We start from the raw sequence: 18343 nt of genomic DNA, 5'->3' as shown, positions 1-18343 counted from the left end.
GAGAACACACCACACTCCTCACAGACAGTCACTCGGAGGAAACCCACACAGACACAGGGAGAACACACCACACTCCTCAGAGACAGTCACCCGGAGGAAACCCACTCAGACACAGGGAGAACACACCACACTCCTCACAGACAGTCACCCGGAGGAAACCCACACAGACACAGGGAGAACACACCACACTCCTCACAGACAGTCACTCGGAGGAAACCCACACAGACACAGGGAGAACACACCACACTCCTCACAGACAGTCACCCGGAGGAAACCCACGCAGACACAGGGAGAACACACCACACTCCTCACAGACAGTCACCCGGACACACAACCTCCAGGACCCTGGAGCTGCGACAGAGACAGATACCTGCTGCTCCACTGTGCCACCCATGTTTTGTGTTGATTATTCTAATTTTCAGAGATAATGATTTTTGGGTTTTCACTGGCTGTCAGCCATGATCATCGACATTAAAAAAAAATAAACGCTTGAAAAAGATCACTGTTTGTAATGAATCTGAGTTTAATGTTTTGATTTAAATGACTGAAATGAACTTTTTGGTGACATTCCAATTTGTTGAGATGCACCTGTATTATAATTGCAGTCCGTCTTCTGCCCCAAGTTTATGAGCTTTTCACAAGTCTTTGGGTCCGTTTGATATCTGCATTCGATTGGGAAATCTAATCATTTTTCCCATGCATTATTACAGCCATGCATCAAATTACAAGATTCCAGCGACTGCCCTTATAACTTTTTCACAAGCACTTAAGGCTTTAAAAACCTCAAAGTAGTGTTTTCAGCATAAAATTGCAGAATTGTGATGCTTCTTCCACGGTAATAGGGGGAATAGAGCCTGTTATTTCTACCCCAAGCTCAGCACTGCAGACACTGAGCAACGTTTGAAGGTGGGCAGCTTCGTTTCATTAACACTAAGCTAAGATGGGTTCCAAATTAAACAATTAAAAACACTTTGTTGGTCTGTGTTGGTCATTGGGAACATTTCAGAGCTTGGTTTCTTCTAGATTCACCATCAAATGTCCTCCCGAAACCATATACAGACAGACAACCTTTTGAGACTTTATTATGGCCCACTTTTTTACAACAGAGCTGTGTTTATTAATACTCAATTGTTATTATGTAGTAGTACAGATACATAATAGTAAATATACAAATAGATACAATCGCCCAGCAGTGCTTCTCATTCTAGGTTCTGAATATTTTAGAGATTCCCCTGCTCCAAACACAGTTGATGCAACTAACGAACTAATTTTCCAACCCCTTTCTGAGCTGAATTGTGAGTTTTACAGCAGGAAGAACATTACAACATGCAGAGCAGTGGTTCTCCAGGAGCAGGATTGAGAAACACTGCATTACAGCAATTCCAATTCAGACTGTGAATCAAACATATACAACTTTCCCTCAAACAGACTGAGGGTCAGTTGTTAAGTCACAGTACCTCCTCCCTATGAATCCCAACTGAACATTTCTACAGACTTGTTGAACACACCCTAATCACAGAGCAGACTCATACCAACAGGGCCAGAGCATTCCTTAAAACATTAGGATCTATTCACTGCCAAGCCCCTACACAAGCAATTTACACAAGGCTGGGCCAATCAACTCATAACAGATCCATTCTTCTGTGTCCACGGCTCGGTCCATTAACTGCTCTTTATTCATGTGCTTGAATTCCTCACGTCTCCTCCTCTTCGCTTCTATCAGCTTCTTTATTCTCTTCCTCTTTTGTCTCATCCTCCTCGTCCGACGTCTCTTCCTCCCCACTTTCAGACTCATCCTCTTCCACTCTGAATGCAGTTATACAGAAAGTACAGATCAAATCAAGGACGCCCAAGCGGAGCATCTCCACCGTCCCACATTAAACATACAAGCAACCTATTCTTACCCCAGAGGCCTGTTGAGGTTCATGTACTGTCTTCCTGAGTCTACATCAAAGGGATCTGTATAAAACACACATTAATATTAGACCATACACCTATTGGCTCATAAAGCTCTTCCTGAAACATTGAAACACTTACCAATCTCTTCCTCCTCAGGAGCAGCGCTGAGGTACTCTTTCTCAACTGTGAGTAGTTCCTCTTCTGATTTACTGGCAGCATAACGCTCCAAGAGTGTCTTGTTTAACTCGAGAAACCCTTTCCCCCACTTGAACTTCTGCAGCAAAAGCACTGCCAGGTCTTGGAAACCTGTCAAAAATGGCCAATGAAAAATGAGACACCTTGCTTTAGCAAAATTTTCTGAATAATATTTGAATTTCACAGTCAGTTTTCAGTAAAAACTTCCCTCGTGAAAATTGAGTGTCTAGCTATATTAGCATTGTTAGCATGTGTGTGGTGGTGTTTATACTATAGAATTAAAAAAAAAATGATGGTTCTTCAATGGTTCTTTAGTAAACAAAATAGGTTCTTTATACTCAAAGAACATTTCGCATGATTAAAGGGGTTCTTCAGATTGGTGCAGAATGTGTTATAGATGGTTCTATATGGAACCATAAATGTTTCTTGGACTGTAACGATCTTGACATTGTTACAATAGAACCATTTTTGGTGCCATGTAGAACCATCTTGGAGTTGCAGAGGCATTTAAACTTCATTAACGTATACAAACCCTGGTTCTAGGAAAATCTGTGGGAAAGGCAATGAAAACAAAAATCTGTGATGTGTTAATTCCACACCATCGAGGAAATTATAACACACCACAAATGCCTCATCCAACTCAACTATGCAATAATACTTTGAGGCTCTGAACTCTTTCTGGAGCTTCTTTATCTACACTCATCCACGCCATGGTTCACATTGAAGAACAAACTCTTCCTTGGTTCCAGCTTGGAAGCGAACCGGCTCCTCATTGGTGGAAAAGGACTAATAATGCATTGAGTGTTAAGTATAATATACGCACTGTTTTTCCCTCAGAATTATATCAAATTTGAAGACCACTGGTGTGTTTCTTGGGCAGGGTGTGATAAACTAACCATGTGTTGTGAGGGCAGAGCTCAAACTCAGGGGCAAAGCTACACTCACACACACACATACAAACACACACACACCCATCCACTCACCTACAATGCAGAAGGTGGCAGCGTAAGCCTCCACACAGCTCAGTTTACAGGGTTTCCCATAGTTCACTGGATTGGCCGCCACCAGGTACGGCAGGAGTCGAGGGTGAGACCCAACCATCTTACTGAACGGCGTCTCCTGAAGTCTGGCCCATGAACAATCGATAACCGCCACTCCACTCTGAGCCACAATCTCCCTGACAAGCAAAGATCACACCAGCTACGTGAGACAAGAGTGAGAAGGATGCCCCCATCCCCCCCTCGTCAGACTTTTGAAGTCTGAACTGCATATATCCATACGTCTCTCCTTGCATATGAATAACAATATACTATACCCTGTCACCGAGGTGGTGCCCACCTCATATACAGTATCTTTAATTAGGAAACCGTATTGTGTACCTCATTGTATTATGTTTATAAATTTAAAAGTGACTGTCTACTGCAGCTTTAGCATTGGGCTTAACAGTGCATGAGTTATATATATATATATATATATATATATATATATATGCAGTACTGTGCAAACGTTTTAGGTACCAGGGATTATGAGATTTAAAAAGCTATTTATCTGAGCAGTAAGTGTATTTTGCTAAAAAACAAACAAACAACAAATAAATTGAGGTTTTCATCCAGTACCTAGTTTTAACGGTGAATAAATAATGATTTTAAATAAAGTGTGCTGTGGATTTAACAAATTCGTGCAAATCAAGGAGAATCTGAACAAAGCAATGTTCTTCAAACTCACTCTCACCCACTGCTTTATAGAAAAACATTATCATATATTTCTTATTTGTTTTATATTATTATGTGTTTGTATTTACTGTGATTATATATAACTTTATACAAGCCCGCGCTCACTGAGCTGGCATTAGCTTAAATACTAATATGTCACTAGACTCTGTAAAAAGTGAATTTGGTAAAACCACATTCATTACCATGTTAACACATTAATATTTAATGTCACTCCTTCAGAGTTTGTTATAGATACTACACATATATAGTACAGGGCTCCGCGTGACTGTCTGTGAGGAGTGTTGTTTGTGTTCTCCCTGTGTCTGTGTGGGTTTCCTCTGGGTGACTGTCTGTGAGGAGTGTGGTGTGTTCTCCCTGTGTCTGCGTGTGTTTCCTCTGGGTGACTGTCTGTGAGGAGTTGGTGTGTTCTCTCTGTGTCTGTGTGGGTTTCCTCCAGGTGACTGTCTGTGAAGAGTGTGGTGTGTTCTCCCTGTGTCTGCGTGGGTTTCCTCCGGGTGACTGTCTGTGAGGAGTGTGGTGTGTTCTCCCAGTGTCTGCGTGGGTTTCCTCCGGGTGACTGTCTGTGAGGAGTGTTGTTTGTGTTCTCCCTGTGTCTGCGTGTGTTTCCTCTGGGTGACTGTCTGTGAGGAGTTGGTGTGTTCTCTCTGTGTCTGTGTGGGTTTCCTCCGGGTGACTGTCTGTGAAGAGTGTGGTGTGTTCTCCCTGTGTCTGCGTGGGTTTCCTCCGGGTGACTGTCTGTGAAGAGTGTGGTGTGTTCTCCCTGTGTCTGCGTGGGTTTCCTCCGGGTGATTGTCTGTGAGGAGTGTGGTGTGTTCTCTCTGTGTCTGCGTGGGTTTCCTCCGGGTGACTGTCTGTGAGGAGTGTGGTGTGTTCTCTCTGTGTCTGCGTGGGTTTCCTCCGGGTGACTGTCTGTGAGGAGTGTGGTGTGTTCTCCCTGTGTCTGCGTGGGTTTCCTCCGGGTGATTGTCTGTGAGGAGTGTGGTGTGTTCTCTCTGTGTCTGCGTGGGTTTCCTCCGGGTGACTGTCTGTGAGGAGTGTGGTGTGTTCTCTCTGTGTCTGCGTGGGTTTCCTCCGGGTGACTGTCTGTGAGGAGTGTGGTGTGTTCTCTCTGTGTCTGCATGGGTTTCCTCCGGGTGACTGTCTGTGAGGAGTGTGGTGTGTTCTCCATGTGTCTGTGTGGGTTTCCTGCAGGTGACTGTCTGTGAGGAGTGTGGTGTGTTCTCTCTGTGTCCGCGTGGGTTTCCTCCGGGTGCTCCGGTTTCCTCCCACAGTCCAAAAAAAAAAAACACACGTTAGTGGGTGGATTGGCGACTCAAAAGTGTCCATAAGTGTGTGTGTGTGTGTGTGTGTGTGTTGCCCTGTGAAGGACTGGCGCCCCCTCCAGGGTGTATTCCTGCCTTGCGCCCAATGATTCCAGGTAGGGTCTGGACCCACCGCGACACTGAACTGGATAAGGGTTACAGATAATGAATGAATGAATGAATATATAGTACAACAAGCAGAGAAATTCTTTATGACTGCTCACGCACATGAAAGAAAAACTTAAGTCAAATAAAGTTAGACTGTTTATATCATACTTTAACAGCACCAAACTTAAATTATATCAACACCTCACATGCCCCAGCAGGAGGAACAGGCCTTTGGACCAGTGCTCACAGCTTTTGCTCTTTACCCTGTAAACGATCGGTGGTCATGAGAGTCCCACAGTCAGGACTCAGGGATGTGACTATGCTGATGCATGTTGGGGGTGACAATGAGGTTTACCTGTCTGCAGGTGTGACATATTTGGTGCCCATAGGGCTGAGGATGAGGCCGTTGAAGCGCTGGTTGAGTCGAAGGCAACGTACAAAACCCTTTCTTGCCAGTTTACGCCCTGTGCAGCGTTTAGGGTCACAGTGACCCAGTTCCCACATCGCCAACGGGCAAGGCAACTTTACTCTGCCTGCATCCTCCGACTCTGCGCATGCACTTGCTGAAACACACACACATTATAGACCTTCTGTTAAATTACATGTGCAAAAGAGTCAGCCAGCATAGACTAGTCAGACCATCTATGTTTCTACACTGTCTCAGCTCCACTGACCACACAGGAGCACTCTGTAATTCTACAGTTACACACTGTAGTCCACGTTGCTCTGCATACTTCAACAGCCCCCTTTCCACCTGTTCCTCAGCGCTCAGGACCCCCACAGAGCAGGTGTGATGTGGTGGTGGATCATTCTCAGCGCTGCAGTGACACTGACGTGGTGGTGGTGTGTTAGTGTGTGTTGTGCTGGTGTAGAGTGGATCAGACACAGCAGTGCTGCTGGAGTTTTTAAACCCCTCAGTGTCTGGACCGAGAACAGTGCACCGACCAAAAACATCCAGCCGACAGCGACCTGTGTCACTGATGAAGGACTAGAGGACGAGCGACACACACTGTGCAGCTACAGATGAGCTACTGTCTCTGACTCTACATCTACAAGGTGGACCAACGAGGGAGGAGTGTCTCACAGAGTGGACAGAGAGTGGACACAGGGTTTAAAAACTCCAGCAGCACTGCTGTGTCTGATCCACTCTACACCAACACACCACCACCACGTCACACCTGCTCTGTGGGGGTCTTGAGCGCTGAGGAACAGGGGGAAAGGGGGCCAACATGAAGAGCAACAGATGAAGGAGAGCATGGAGAGCGAGTGTAAAAAGTGTTTACAGTAAATAACGTCTCTCATAACTACACTCACCTTGTAAAACCTCCTGCATCTCCTCAGTAAAGGTCTCCAGAGACTTCCCTTTCATTCTGTGGCGCCTGTCTTTGCTCTTGTTTCCCTGCCGTTCACTATGAGGCGGTTTCTTTCGGCCCATTGCTGTAGTTCACGGTCGGGGTTCACTCAGACAGGTGTGTACAGATAGTGGGTGTGAAAGCCCTCTGAAACACGGACAACTGTGATATACTGAGTACCTCAGAGCTGATACTACCCTGCCATGACAGTCCAGGCGCGTTAATAATAGATATTCAATCTTCTTAGATCTCAAAACATGAGGAGCCTGCTCTCTTCTTCGCCTGGGGTTTTATTACCGACTGAACACCGCGGTGTGTTACCGCCACCAACAGGAGAAGAACGGCATGTGCATCCGGGTGGTCCTCAGACACAAACAAACCTCTCCAAAGTGCTTTTCACTTTATTTTAAAGTGAACAATGTTCAGAAAAATTGAGAAAAATGTTCACTTATGGATAAAATAGTGATAATTTAGCCATTTTTTAAAAATGATTTCTTCTTTACATAAATATATTTTTCTACATGACACAACATTTAAAGACAAATAAAATCTACCTCAATCTTACAAATGGGAAAAAGAAAGTATTTAAAACATAAAAAGGAAATATATGTTTCATATATTAAGACATTATTTATAGCGCTTGCCCCACCCAAAAAAAACAAACAAATAAACAAAGAGAAAGATAAAACAATGTCCCCATGAGCCCAATTATATTCTCGACTGCACCAATCCCTCAAAGACAAAGCCAGAAGAGCCTTTTTTTTGTGTGTAGTAACCCTACACACGCGACCTACCTAGGGCACTTCGTAGGGAGTGGGCAGCCATTTTAGACTCAGCCCTGACTCATGTGACCAACACCAACAACATGGCGACGCTCACGGACACAAACAAACGAATGTAACATCACTCTCCGGTTCTTTGTTCCTCTGAGAGGGGATAGCTCGTATCTCCGGGCATGGCGTACACACTGGGGGTCCGGGTTCTGCCCTGGCTCACTGTTCTGGGTAAGAATCTACACAGTGATACAGTGCATAGCTACAGTGTGTGTGTGTTCACACACTCTCAGCTTTAACAGTGTTGTTTACACTTGTTATCCAACAAATGGATACCAGTCTGTAATTGTAGAACAGGAAGTGATCCTGTGTTGTCAGTGGAGTTGAGAGAATGGACTGTAAAGGTATAAACAAGGCAGTATTTGTAGTGTAATGGCTGATTGGTGTGTATTAAGACGTTGTTCTGCGTGTTCCAGTGTCAGTTGTACTCTGTGGGAAGATGAAGATTGTAGAGGAACCAAACACCTTTGGGTGAGTGACTCACTGTTTGGGTTTAAGGGGAGTTTCACACATTGTACTTGTCCATGATTAAATGGTTAAGACTTAAACAAAGTAAGGCTTTCATCTGTTGCTGATCTGAGCTGTGGTCACTCAGTTTTTCTTATTTTTCTGTCTGTCTGCGCCGCTGTCCAGGTTGAACAGCCACCTGTTGGCGCAGGGCAGTCGTCTACAGGCCAGAGTCAAACCGTCTCCTGTGTCCGGTCCTCCTCATCTGTCCAGACTTGCGGGGAAATGTTTCAACTACATTGAGTCCATGTCAGTCATTCATTTAACGCCTGTAGTGTACAGAGGCACTGTTTTGACTGTGTCAGTGGGGAATGTGTGTGAGATATGACAGACCTCTTCGTTTTCTCATTTCTTAGGTATAAGTACGAGTTCTGTCCGTTCCATAATGTGACGCAACACGAGCAGAGCTTCAGGTGGAACGCCTACAGTGGAATACTGGGGTACACACACACACACACACACACTCACTATCTTGAAGCTGTGAATTGTGGGGACAATTCAGAAAATGTTTTGCTGCTCTCATGTGGTTTGCACTCAAATCCAGTCTGAGTTTACAAAGCAGTGTTTGTAAATGACAAAAATAAACTGGCTCGGTCCGGTATGCTAGGCTTTCTCTTTCTCTGATCATGGCAGAGTCATCTGGATGTTTTTAGACAACGGAGAGCGATTTCAAACATTGAAAATCATGAACCAAGATAAGGATGTTGCTCAATCCCTGCTCCATAGGAGGGTAATATTGACTTATTTTTGTTGTTTAGGAGTCACTTCAGGTGGAAATGCCTCCAAATTCAGGAGACGGCTCACGCAGTTAGCGACAGGGCTACAAACTACCTCGAGTTACGCATGAGTTTCTGTGGGAATTCAAACAGTGAATAAACACTTACAGACAAGTTTCACTTCAGCAGCGGACGAATCACAGTCGTTATATTCTTCAAACACACCACCCCCCTTTAAAAAAAATAGGGAGCTTCTGAACATAAACCAGAGAGACAGCGTTTGATGTTGAGCTGAGAAATTTACAGAAATGTAGTGGTCACCACAAAACAGACACAAATTGAGGGCGTAAACAGGTTTGGTCATCGCATTGTGATGTACACACACACACACAACATATTAAACATTTCGATGGTTGAACAAATGAGGCTCCAAATATATGGATAAAAGTCTCAATCTGACTGTTCAAATATCAATGGACACCTTGTCATATTATAACCAATATGGCTCCTGAAATGAATGATAGTAACAGGGAGTTTGTGCTCCTTTGCTCATTACAGATTCTTCTCTCCTGGGAGGTCTTTAGACTGGATATTGATTGCATTTAGCCTCATGAAACATTAGACAGACCTGCTATTAATGATGGGTGATTAGTTTTGGATGCAGCTCTGTGTTTAACGAGATTGAAGTCGCACTGCTCCATGGCCCAGTGTTGTGGGTCTTTATATTTCTGTAGCGCATGCTTGCTGCTGAGGACGGTGAATTTCAGCTCATGTGCAGCTGCTCTAGAGCATCCCTTGTGTGACAGAGGAAAAAAATACCATGCTATGTTTTAGCGTCTCTGTTGCAAAATGTGCTTCTCTTTGCATAAAGCCCACCCACTTCTTGTGGTGGTGTTATAAATCGCACACAGACTTTACAGGCTTGAAATATGACACCGCAGGTTTTCTCATTATTGATTATTAAATATAATTGTTGTGTGTTTGTGTAGGATCTGGCAAGAGTGGGAGATCCAGAATAACACATTCACTGCAATGTGGATGAGAGAGGGAGACTCATGTGGAGCCAAAAACAGACAGACAAAGGTACTCTGTATCTGTGTTTGTGAGAGAGACTGAATATCATGACGCTGCTGTGTGCTATTGCTGTATTCAAGTGTGGTATTCCCTCTGCCTCTGATGTTTCGTGGTCTCTCTCAGGTCCTCTTCTTGTGTGGGAACAGCAGTAAACTGGCCAGAGTGTCAGAACCACAGACGTGTTTGTACTCGCTCGTGTTTGAGACGCCACTCGTTTGTCATGCACATTCCATGCTAGGTGAGTGCCAGGAAGTGTGGTTGATGAACGCAGACAAACCAAATTACCAAATAGTTTATCTTTCATATATTTATATTTTATTGTATTTGTATATACACACAGTTTGGCTTCGTCTCAGTTCGTGTTGGGATAGATGGGTGGGATAGAGTGTGAGTGTGACATGGCCCTTAAAACTGAGGGTTATGACGCCTTGTGAATCTCTGGTGAGATGCTGCTCAGCGCCCAAAGAAACCCACGGATGGCAATGTCTTCTCCTTTAAACTCCATTATCATAAGTGTATTATCTTTATTTAATATAATTTCAGTGGATTATGACCCTTTATTTCAGAACAAGTAGAAAACAGAGCTAATAACAGCTAACATCTAGCTGTAAATTTACAGTTCTACTGGAAGGTTGGAAGAAAAGCTGCCAGATAAGAATCTGAATTCAGCTCCATAATCACAGAAGAGTGAGGAGAGGGGGGTAATCTCTGATTGTGGAACTCTTCTGAAGGAGAATGAGGCTCTAAATGTAACTAAAGTCCAGCAGCTCCTCTGATATCACTGCAGACTGGTGCAGAGCACCGCTAGTCGCCTGGGAATGAAGCGCTGATTGTTTTATTTTATGTGTTTTAATGATGTATCAGGATCTTGAAGCGTTGTCCCATTTCATAGGGGGAGATTTTAACCACTACGCCCTGTAACTCAGCTCCAAGGGGCAATATGACACTCAAAAACAAGGGATGGGTGAGAAAATAAGAAATAGAATTCACCCTAAATGAATATGTGAGAGTGTCTGTGTTGCCCTGTGAAGGACTGGCGCCCCCTCCAGGGTGTATTCCCGCCTTGCGCCCAATGATTCCAGGTAGGCTCTGGACCCACCGCGACCCTGAACTGGATAAGGGTTACAGATAATGAATGAATTCATACTAAATGTGGCAGTGTAAGTGGATGACACTTCAGGGCCAGCCTTGTAATGATTCACATGGTTTTGAAACGGGATACTCAACAAACTCATGGGGTTCCTGCATAATTTTGACTTTAAAGTGTGTGAATGAAAATATTAAAACATAAATCTATGTTCAGTCTTACCTATTGTAAGATGTTGTGTGTGTGTGTGTGTGTGTGTGTGTGTGTGTGTGTGTGTGTGTGTACCCAGTGTACCCAGTACTGAGTGAAAAATTGCAGAAGGAGTGGGATGAGACTGAGCAGGCGCGATATGAAGAACTCATCACTGAACAGGTGATTTGTTTTTGGCACGCTGCACAACAACAGCCTCGTACCCCTAGAAAACAGCCATACAACAATAAACAAAGTTAAGGGGGAAAGTTCGTGAACAGACATTTAATTTGGCTTGTGACATATTGCTACCATCGTGTCAACCTTAGTTTATATACTGCTGAAAGGCTATAAGGTTATATTTGTAGAACATTCAATCCAATTCTACCCTAAAAAACTGCCAGCTTTAAAAGACTGACAATATATTTTTATTGCAACCTTAATAAAAATTCCACCTTAAAAAAGGGCCATTTTATTAGACTTCAATGACCACTTAAACATTAAAACCATAAAAAACTGCCAAAATATTTTAAATGCCAACTTTTTAAATATCTTTAAAAAATCCATAGTAAAAATAACTATTTAGACTTCCACCTTAAATAAATGACCACTTCAAATATTCCTTAAAACCTTTGACCACTTCAAAAACCATGCCACCTTAAAAATACAGCCCTTTTTTTTTTTTTTACATTTACATTCACAGCATTTAGCAGATGCTCTTATACAGAGCGACTCACAAAAGACTTTAACCTTAAAGAAACTTCCACCTTAAATAAATGACTGCAATTATATTAGTCTGGCACCTTAAAATGAATTCCACCTTAAATTCACTGGTGCAATTATGTCGCTGTAAAACCTGCTGGTACGCCCATGAGCTCCTCCACGTACAGAGAGTACTGCAGGAGTGAGGGAGAGGAAGGGAGCCGTGCGCATTCTCTCCCTGGTGTGTGTGAGAGGTGCCCACTGTGACATCATCATCTTAACATTGTTTTCCTCTTAACTGCCCGTCTATACAGCTCTGATAATGGAGTTGGCCTTCCACCAGTTATTTCGTTTACCTGGTTAATAATTCGCTCTAACCTAATCCTGCTTTTTGCAGTGAGAAATGTATACCAGCATGTTCTATTAAAGACAGCACTGATTCCACAAGGGATTTATAAACAGATACCAATATTCCCCTCGCCACCTCAACTTCCTCAGTCGGGTTAATCGCTAAGAGAATGTATTATCTATCTCCATGCCTAGGTACTTATAGACTTCAACCTGCTCCACTACATTCCTTTTTCTCTCTATAGACTTAAGAAGAGAATAAAGAGTATTATGTGCTTGCTTCCTTACACAGCACATCTCCTTAGTCTTAGATATATCAAGGTCTAAAGAGCTCTCCTCAATGGCAGCAGTCAGAGAGTCCACACATTTCTGATATAGGGTCACGGGAGTCTTCTACTAGGGCCATATCATCTGCCTATTCTAGGACAGACATGTATATTAATGTGCATTGTCATCCCCCCCGGCTGGAGGAAGACCCAGGACCTACTTAAGGGATTCCTCCTGGTTTGCTTGGGATCACCTGGAGATTCTCATCATCACCTTTCCTTTTTCAATTTGCCCAGAAGAAGTAGATGATGATGATGATGATGTATAAGTACTTTCAAAGATGATGTATGCTGTGTATTTAGGGTTACAATAAGATGCTTAAGGACCTGTTTGAAGAGGCTGGTTTTCTGAAGAAAGCTCAGACACAGAAACAGCAAGACGGCACAGACGCTCCCAAACACAAGACACCCGACCAAAAAATGGAGCAGTGCACACAGGTGTGTGTGTGTGTGTGTGTGTGTATGCTTAGAAAGCATTATGATTACATAGGATGTAGACATTGTAAACAGCTGTTCTTTGTGTTAACAGGACCTGGAGAAACAGCGCGCGGAAATAGAGCGACTGCACTCTCTCCTCGCACAGCACAACATCTCCTACGAGGCACAGACTGGTGAGACACACACAGTTCCTTTAGAGCACTGCTTTTTAAGGAAGATGTCTGTTCTTTTAAAAGGGATAGAGCTATGCTGAGAATCCTGTGGCTGCTACATATTGTCTTTGCAGTGGGCATTGAATTATATTAAACACACACACAAACGTAATGTGGTTAAAGCCCTCAATGCATAGGAGTGCACTTAGTTTTGAGCCATTATTTGTGTATTGCAATATCAATATTGGCTTTCAAACATGAGGATTCATCAAAAACCAGAACACCGAAAAACAGTGTTGTAATAAGTGGGAAAACACCTTACTTCTGTTTCAAAAACAGAGCAGGCCCTGACTAAATTGGAGCCTTAAGAGAGATGGGATTCAAATATCTCAAAAGTGCAGCTGAAGAGAACAGAGGAGATGATTTACTAAAATCTGTTCTCAAGTAAAATTATTGTTGCTTTAAAGTAATAATTACTCGAACAGTAGTAATAGCAGTCATTTAAAATATCCATCCATCCATCCATTATCTGTAACCGCTTATCCAATTTTAGGGTCGCGGGGGTCCAGAGCCTACCTGGAATCATTGGGCGCAAGGCGGGAATACACCCTGGAGAGGACGCCAGTCCTTCACAGGGCAACACAGACACACACACATTCTCTCACACCTACGGACACTTTCGAGTTGCCAATCCACCTGCAACGTGTGTTTTTTTGGACTGTGGGAGGAAACCGGAGCACCCGGAGGAAACCCACGCGGACACGGGGAGAACACACCAACTCCTCACAGACAGTCACCCGGAGCGGGAATCGAACCCACAACCTCCAGGCCCCTGGAGCTGTGTGACTGCGACACTACCTGCTGCGCCACCGTGCCGCCCTCCATTTAAAATATTAATTAATTAATTACCTCATTCATTCCGGAGGAAACCCACGCGGACACAGGGAGAACGCACCACACTCCTCACAGACAGTCACCTGGAGGAAACCCACACAGACACAGGGAGAACGCACCACACTCCTCACAGACAGTCACCCGGAGGAAACCCACGCAGACACAGGGAGAACGCACCACACTCCTCACAGACAGTCACCCGGAGGAAACCCACGCAGACACAGGGAGAACGCACCACACTCCTCACAGACAGTCACCCGGAGGACACCCACGCAGACACAGGGAGAACGCACCACACTCCTCACAGACAGTCACCCGGAGGACACCCACGCAGACACAGGGAGAACACACCACACTCCTCACAGACAGTCACCCGGAGGACACCCACGCAGACACAGGGAGAACACACCACACTCCTCACAGACAGTCACCCGGAGGACACCCACGCAGACACAGGGAGAACACACCACACTCCTCACAGACAGTCACCCGGAGGACACCCACGCAGACACAGGGAGAACACACCACACTCCTCACAGACAGTCACCCGGAGGACACCCACGCAGACACAGGGAGAACACACCACACTCCTCACAGACAGTCACCCGGAGGACACCCACGCAGACACAGGGAGAACACACCACACTCCTCACAGACAGTCACCCGGAGGACACCCACGCAGACACAGGGAGAACACACCACACTCCTCACAGACAGTCACCCGGAGGACACCCACGCAGACACAGGGAGAACACACCACACTCTTCACAGACAGTCACCCGGAGGACACCCACGCAGACACAGAGAGAACACACCACACTCCTCACAGACAGTCACCCGGAGGACACCCACGCAGACACAGGGAGAACACACCACACTCCTCACAGACAGTCACCCGGAGGACACCCACGCAGACACAGGGAGAACACACCACACTCCTCACAGACAGTCACCCGGAGGACACCCACGCAGACACAGGGAGAACACACCACACTCCTCACAGACAGTCACCCGGAGGACACCCACGCAGACACAGGGAGAACACACCACACTCCTCACAGACAGTCACCCGGAGGACACCCACGCAGACACAGGGAGAACACACCACACTCCTCACAGACAGTCACCCGGAGGAAACCCACGCAGACACAGGGAGAACGCACCACACTCCTCACAGACAGTCACCCGGAGCGGGACTCGAACCCACGAACCTATTAAATCGAACATTACATCACCTGAAGTGTCTTTCTGAATCAAAATAACTGTAAAAATAACTGTTAACATTGTGATTATATTTAATATATTCACAAATCATATTCATCAAGAGTAAGCACCACCACATGCACATTCACACAAACTGCATCCTCCTCTTAGTTTTCCTTACACACTCACCTTCTCTGTTTGTGTCTCAGGAAGTCCAAGTCCCCCACTGACCCCTCAGCCCTCAGTGCTTCAGGTCAAGGACCAGCACCTCCGCGGAGACACTGGGGTCCTTTAGCAAGACGCCCAACCACTGCCCTCTCCACCAAGGGAAAACACCATTGACAACTACTAGGACCTGCAAAATGTGTTTAAGTTGTATTTATTTTTAGTTAAAGTGATAATGATCATGTGCTGGTGGTTTACTTTTGATCACAGGACAGTGCTGCAGTTCTGAGAACGGTACGTTTTATTGGTTTGAAATATACAATAAATCTCTGTGGACATTTAAAAGAACACTAGGTAATATTGTATTGTACACTGTATTGAAATCAATGAGAGGAGGGAGGGTCTATTCCTACCCTCCAAAAGTTACATAGTGCATTTTCTGCAGTGCTGAGCCTGAAATAGTAAGGACAGAAGCTCTATTCTCCCTGTTAAAAGCTCAGTGGAGCATCACAATGATTTAGAAGCTGTTACTTTAAGTTAAAAATATTACATAGTGTCCCTTTAAGACACATGGACCATGGGTTATTTCTAGCAGAGTTACAATGGCAACAGCATGCACTGCTTTAATTCTGAGAACAAAATAGAAGATAAGAATAATCGAAATGATCGGACCCTGAGAAATGTATCTGTACCTTATCATCACTGTTCTGCTAATTTTAAATAAAATAAACTTACCACATTATTTCCCTCTCAGAGTTGACTTTAATACACTGTCTTTTGTACAGCACCTCCATCGATCACCTCAAAATATATAGACTGTGGTTATCACGTAGTTAAAGTAGCGCTAGGTAAAATTAGGTGTTTTTGCTCTTGGGCTCTGCCTAAAGATACAGCGTGCAATTCACTTTTACCGCACTGTTCTGAAATCAAGAGGGAGGTTTGGTGGTTTCCTACCCTTCTCCGAGACGTACATATTATTTAATCTTTAATTTAACCAGGCGAGTCTTTAACAAGACGCTCTTATTAACAATGGCAGCTCGGTGAGCAGCAGATGACACTTGAGGGAAAGGGGGGGAAAAAATCAAACAAACGATAAGCTCGCGCAAAATATAGTGCCAGGGCAGCACGGTGGCGCACCAGGTAGTGTCGCAGTCACACAGCTCCAGGGACCTGGAGGTTGTGGGTTTGATTCAGAGTGACTGTCTGTGAGGAGTGTGGTGTGTTCACTCTGTGTCTGTGTGGGTTTCCTCCGGGTGACTGTCTGTGAGGAGTGTGGTGTGTTCTCCCTGTGTCTGCGTGGGTTTCCTCCGGGTGACTGTATGTGAGGAGTGTGTTGTGTTCTCCCTGTGTCTGCGTCGGTTTCCTCCGGGTGCTCCGGTTTCCTCCCACAGTCCAAAAACACACGTTGGTAGGTGGATTGGCGACTCAAAAGTGTCTGTAGGTGTATGTGTGTGAGTGAATGTGTGAGTGTGTGTGTTGCCCTGTGAAGGACTGGCGACCCCTCCAGGGTGTATTCCTGCCTTGCGCCCAATGATTCCAGGTAGGCTCTGGACCCACCGCGACCCTGAACTGGATAAGGGTTACAGATATAGTGCCGTTTCTGCCGTGCCAAGCCCGGAGTAGAGATGACAAAGTCTCTATTCCCCAGATTTTGAAGCTGTAATTTTAAGGTAAAAAAAAAAAGATCTCAGTCTGTTACTGAAGTAATGTGAAATGTGTTTTGTAGTGGAACAATCAAGGGCCAGTTTCAGTAACCGAGGATCAGAACGCCAGGGCCCCCGACCTCGGCTGCCACTCGATCCACAATGAACCACACCCGGATTACTACCTCTCCCACAAGTCGTGGGCCCATGGGAGAGGGGACCCATGTTACTCCTTCGGGGTGAGCCCGGCCAGACCCCATGAGTGAAAGTCCGGACACCAGGCGCTCGCTAAGGAGCCCCTCCCCCAGGCCTGGCTCCAAGGTGAGGCCTTGGTAACCCTTCTCCGGGCAAGGGAAGCTGTGTCCCTGTCGAGAGGAGCCAGTTGAGGTGGTTCGGGCATCTGGTTCGAATGCCTCCTGGATGCCTTCCTGGTGAGGCATTCCGGGCATGTCCAACGGGGAGGAGGCCCCGGGGCAGACCAAGAACACGCTGGAGAGACTACATGTCTCGACTGGCCTGGGAACGCCTCGGTATACCCCCGGAGGAGCTGGAGGCGGTGGCTGGGGAGAGGGAGGTCTGGGTTTCTTTGCTCCGACTGCTTCCCCCATGACCCGGACCCCGGATAAGCGGTGGATAATGGATGGATGGATGGACAATCAAGGGCATGTCAGCCATAGATGCTGAGGGAGCAGACTGTGTTTTTCCTTCACTCTGTCCAGTCTAATGTCAGTGACTGGAGTTGAATGAATCCCAGTGTATACTGCAACTGCACATACATTTCTCAGACCTCAAGAACTCAGGTTTAGGAATTGGACACATTGTTATTATCAGTGAGGATTAGACCTGGTCTTAAACTTCACAGCATTCATAGTGAAGAGCCTTCAGTAAAAGCAAGTGTAGTCCAGGATGAGGCTTTATCTCTGTCTGTTTCAAACCCCTCAGTGTCACTGCTGGTCTGAGAACAGTCAACCGACCAAAAACATCCAGCCGACAGCGTCATGTGTCACTGATGAAGGACTAGAGGACGAGCGACACACACTGTGCAGCGACAGATGAGCTACTGTCTCTGACTCTACATCTACAAGGTGGACCAACGAGGGAGGAGTGTCTCACAGAGTGGACAGAGAGTGGACACAGGGTTTAAAAACTCCAGCAGCACTGCTGTGTCTGATCCACTCTACACCAGCACAACACACACTAACACACCACCACCACGTCAGTGTCACTGCAGCGCTGAGAATGATCCACCACCACATCACACCTGCTCTGTGGGGGTCCTGAGCGCTGAGGAACAGGGGGAAAGGGGGGTAACAAAGTATGCAGAGCAACAGGTGGATTCCAGTCTGTAACTGCAGAACTACAAAGTGCTTCAGTGTGGTCAGAGCTAAGCAGTGCATGAACGTTTAAAGGGATAATGTAGTATAATTTTAAGAATGACAGTGTTGAAACCAGTTATTGTTTAATCAGTAAAGTGGTGC

At 45.4% G+C, this 18343-nt stretch overlaps 2 protein-coding genes across 2 annotated transcripts; one reads left to right on the top strand and one right to left on the bottom strand.

The window, feature by feature from the left end:
* Positions 1 to 1056: 1056 nt before the first annotated feature.
* tsr3 (TSR3 ribosome maturation factor) lies at positions 1057 to 6911 on the bottom strand. Its single transcript, XM_066683563.1, has 6 exons — positions 6551 to 6911; positions 5592 to 5799; positions 3078 to 3271; positions 2038 to 2205; positions 1905 to 1959; positions 1057 to 1806 (listed from the first exon to the last, which is right to left on the bottom strand). Exons 1-6 carry the CDS (start codon positions 6669 to 6671, stop codon positions 1695 to 1697), a joined length of 858 nt encoding a protein of 285 aa, XP_066539660.1. The 5' UTR covers positions 6672 to 6911; the 3' UTR covers positions 1057 to 1694.
* A 522-nt stretch (positions 6912 to 7433) lies between these two features.
* On the top strand, positions 7434 to 15954 carry gnptg (N-acetylglucosamine-1-phosphate transferase subunit gamma). Its single transcript, XM_066683081.1, has 10 exons — positions 7434 to 7592; positions 7838 to 7892; positions 8055 to 8177; positions 8285 to 8368; positions 9634 to 9727; positions 9842 to 9956; positions 11095 to 11177; positions 12674 to 12808; positions 12900 to 12981; positions 15267 to 15954. The coding sequence occupies exons 1-10, from the start codon at positions 7544 to 7546 to the stop codon at positions 15350 to 15352; spliced, it is 906 nt and encodes a 301-aa protein (XP_066539178.1). The 5' UTR covers positions 7434 to 7543; the 3' UTR covers positions 15353 to 15954.
* The last annotated feature ends 2389 nt before the right edge of the window (positions 15955 to 18343 follow it).

This window comes from Hoplias malabaricus, chromosome 10 (genome assembly GCF_029633855.1).
Source record: "Hoplias malabaricus isolate fHopMal1 chromosome 10, fHopMal1.hap1, whole genome shotgun sequence".
NCBI classification, from domain to species: Eukaryota; Metazoa; Chordata; class Actinopteri; order Characiformes; family Erythrinidae; genus Hoplias; species Hoplias malabaricus.
Note: the sequence above shows the minus strand (reverse complement) of the source record. Positions and strands in the feature narration are given on the sequence as shown.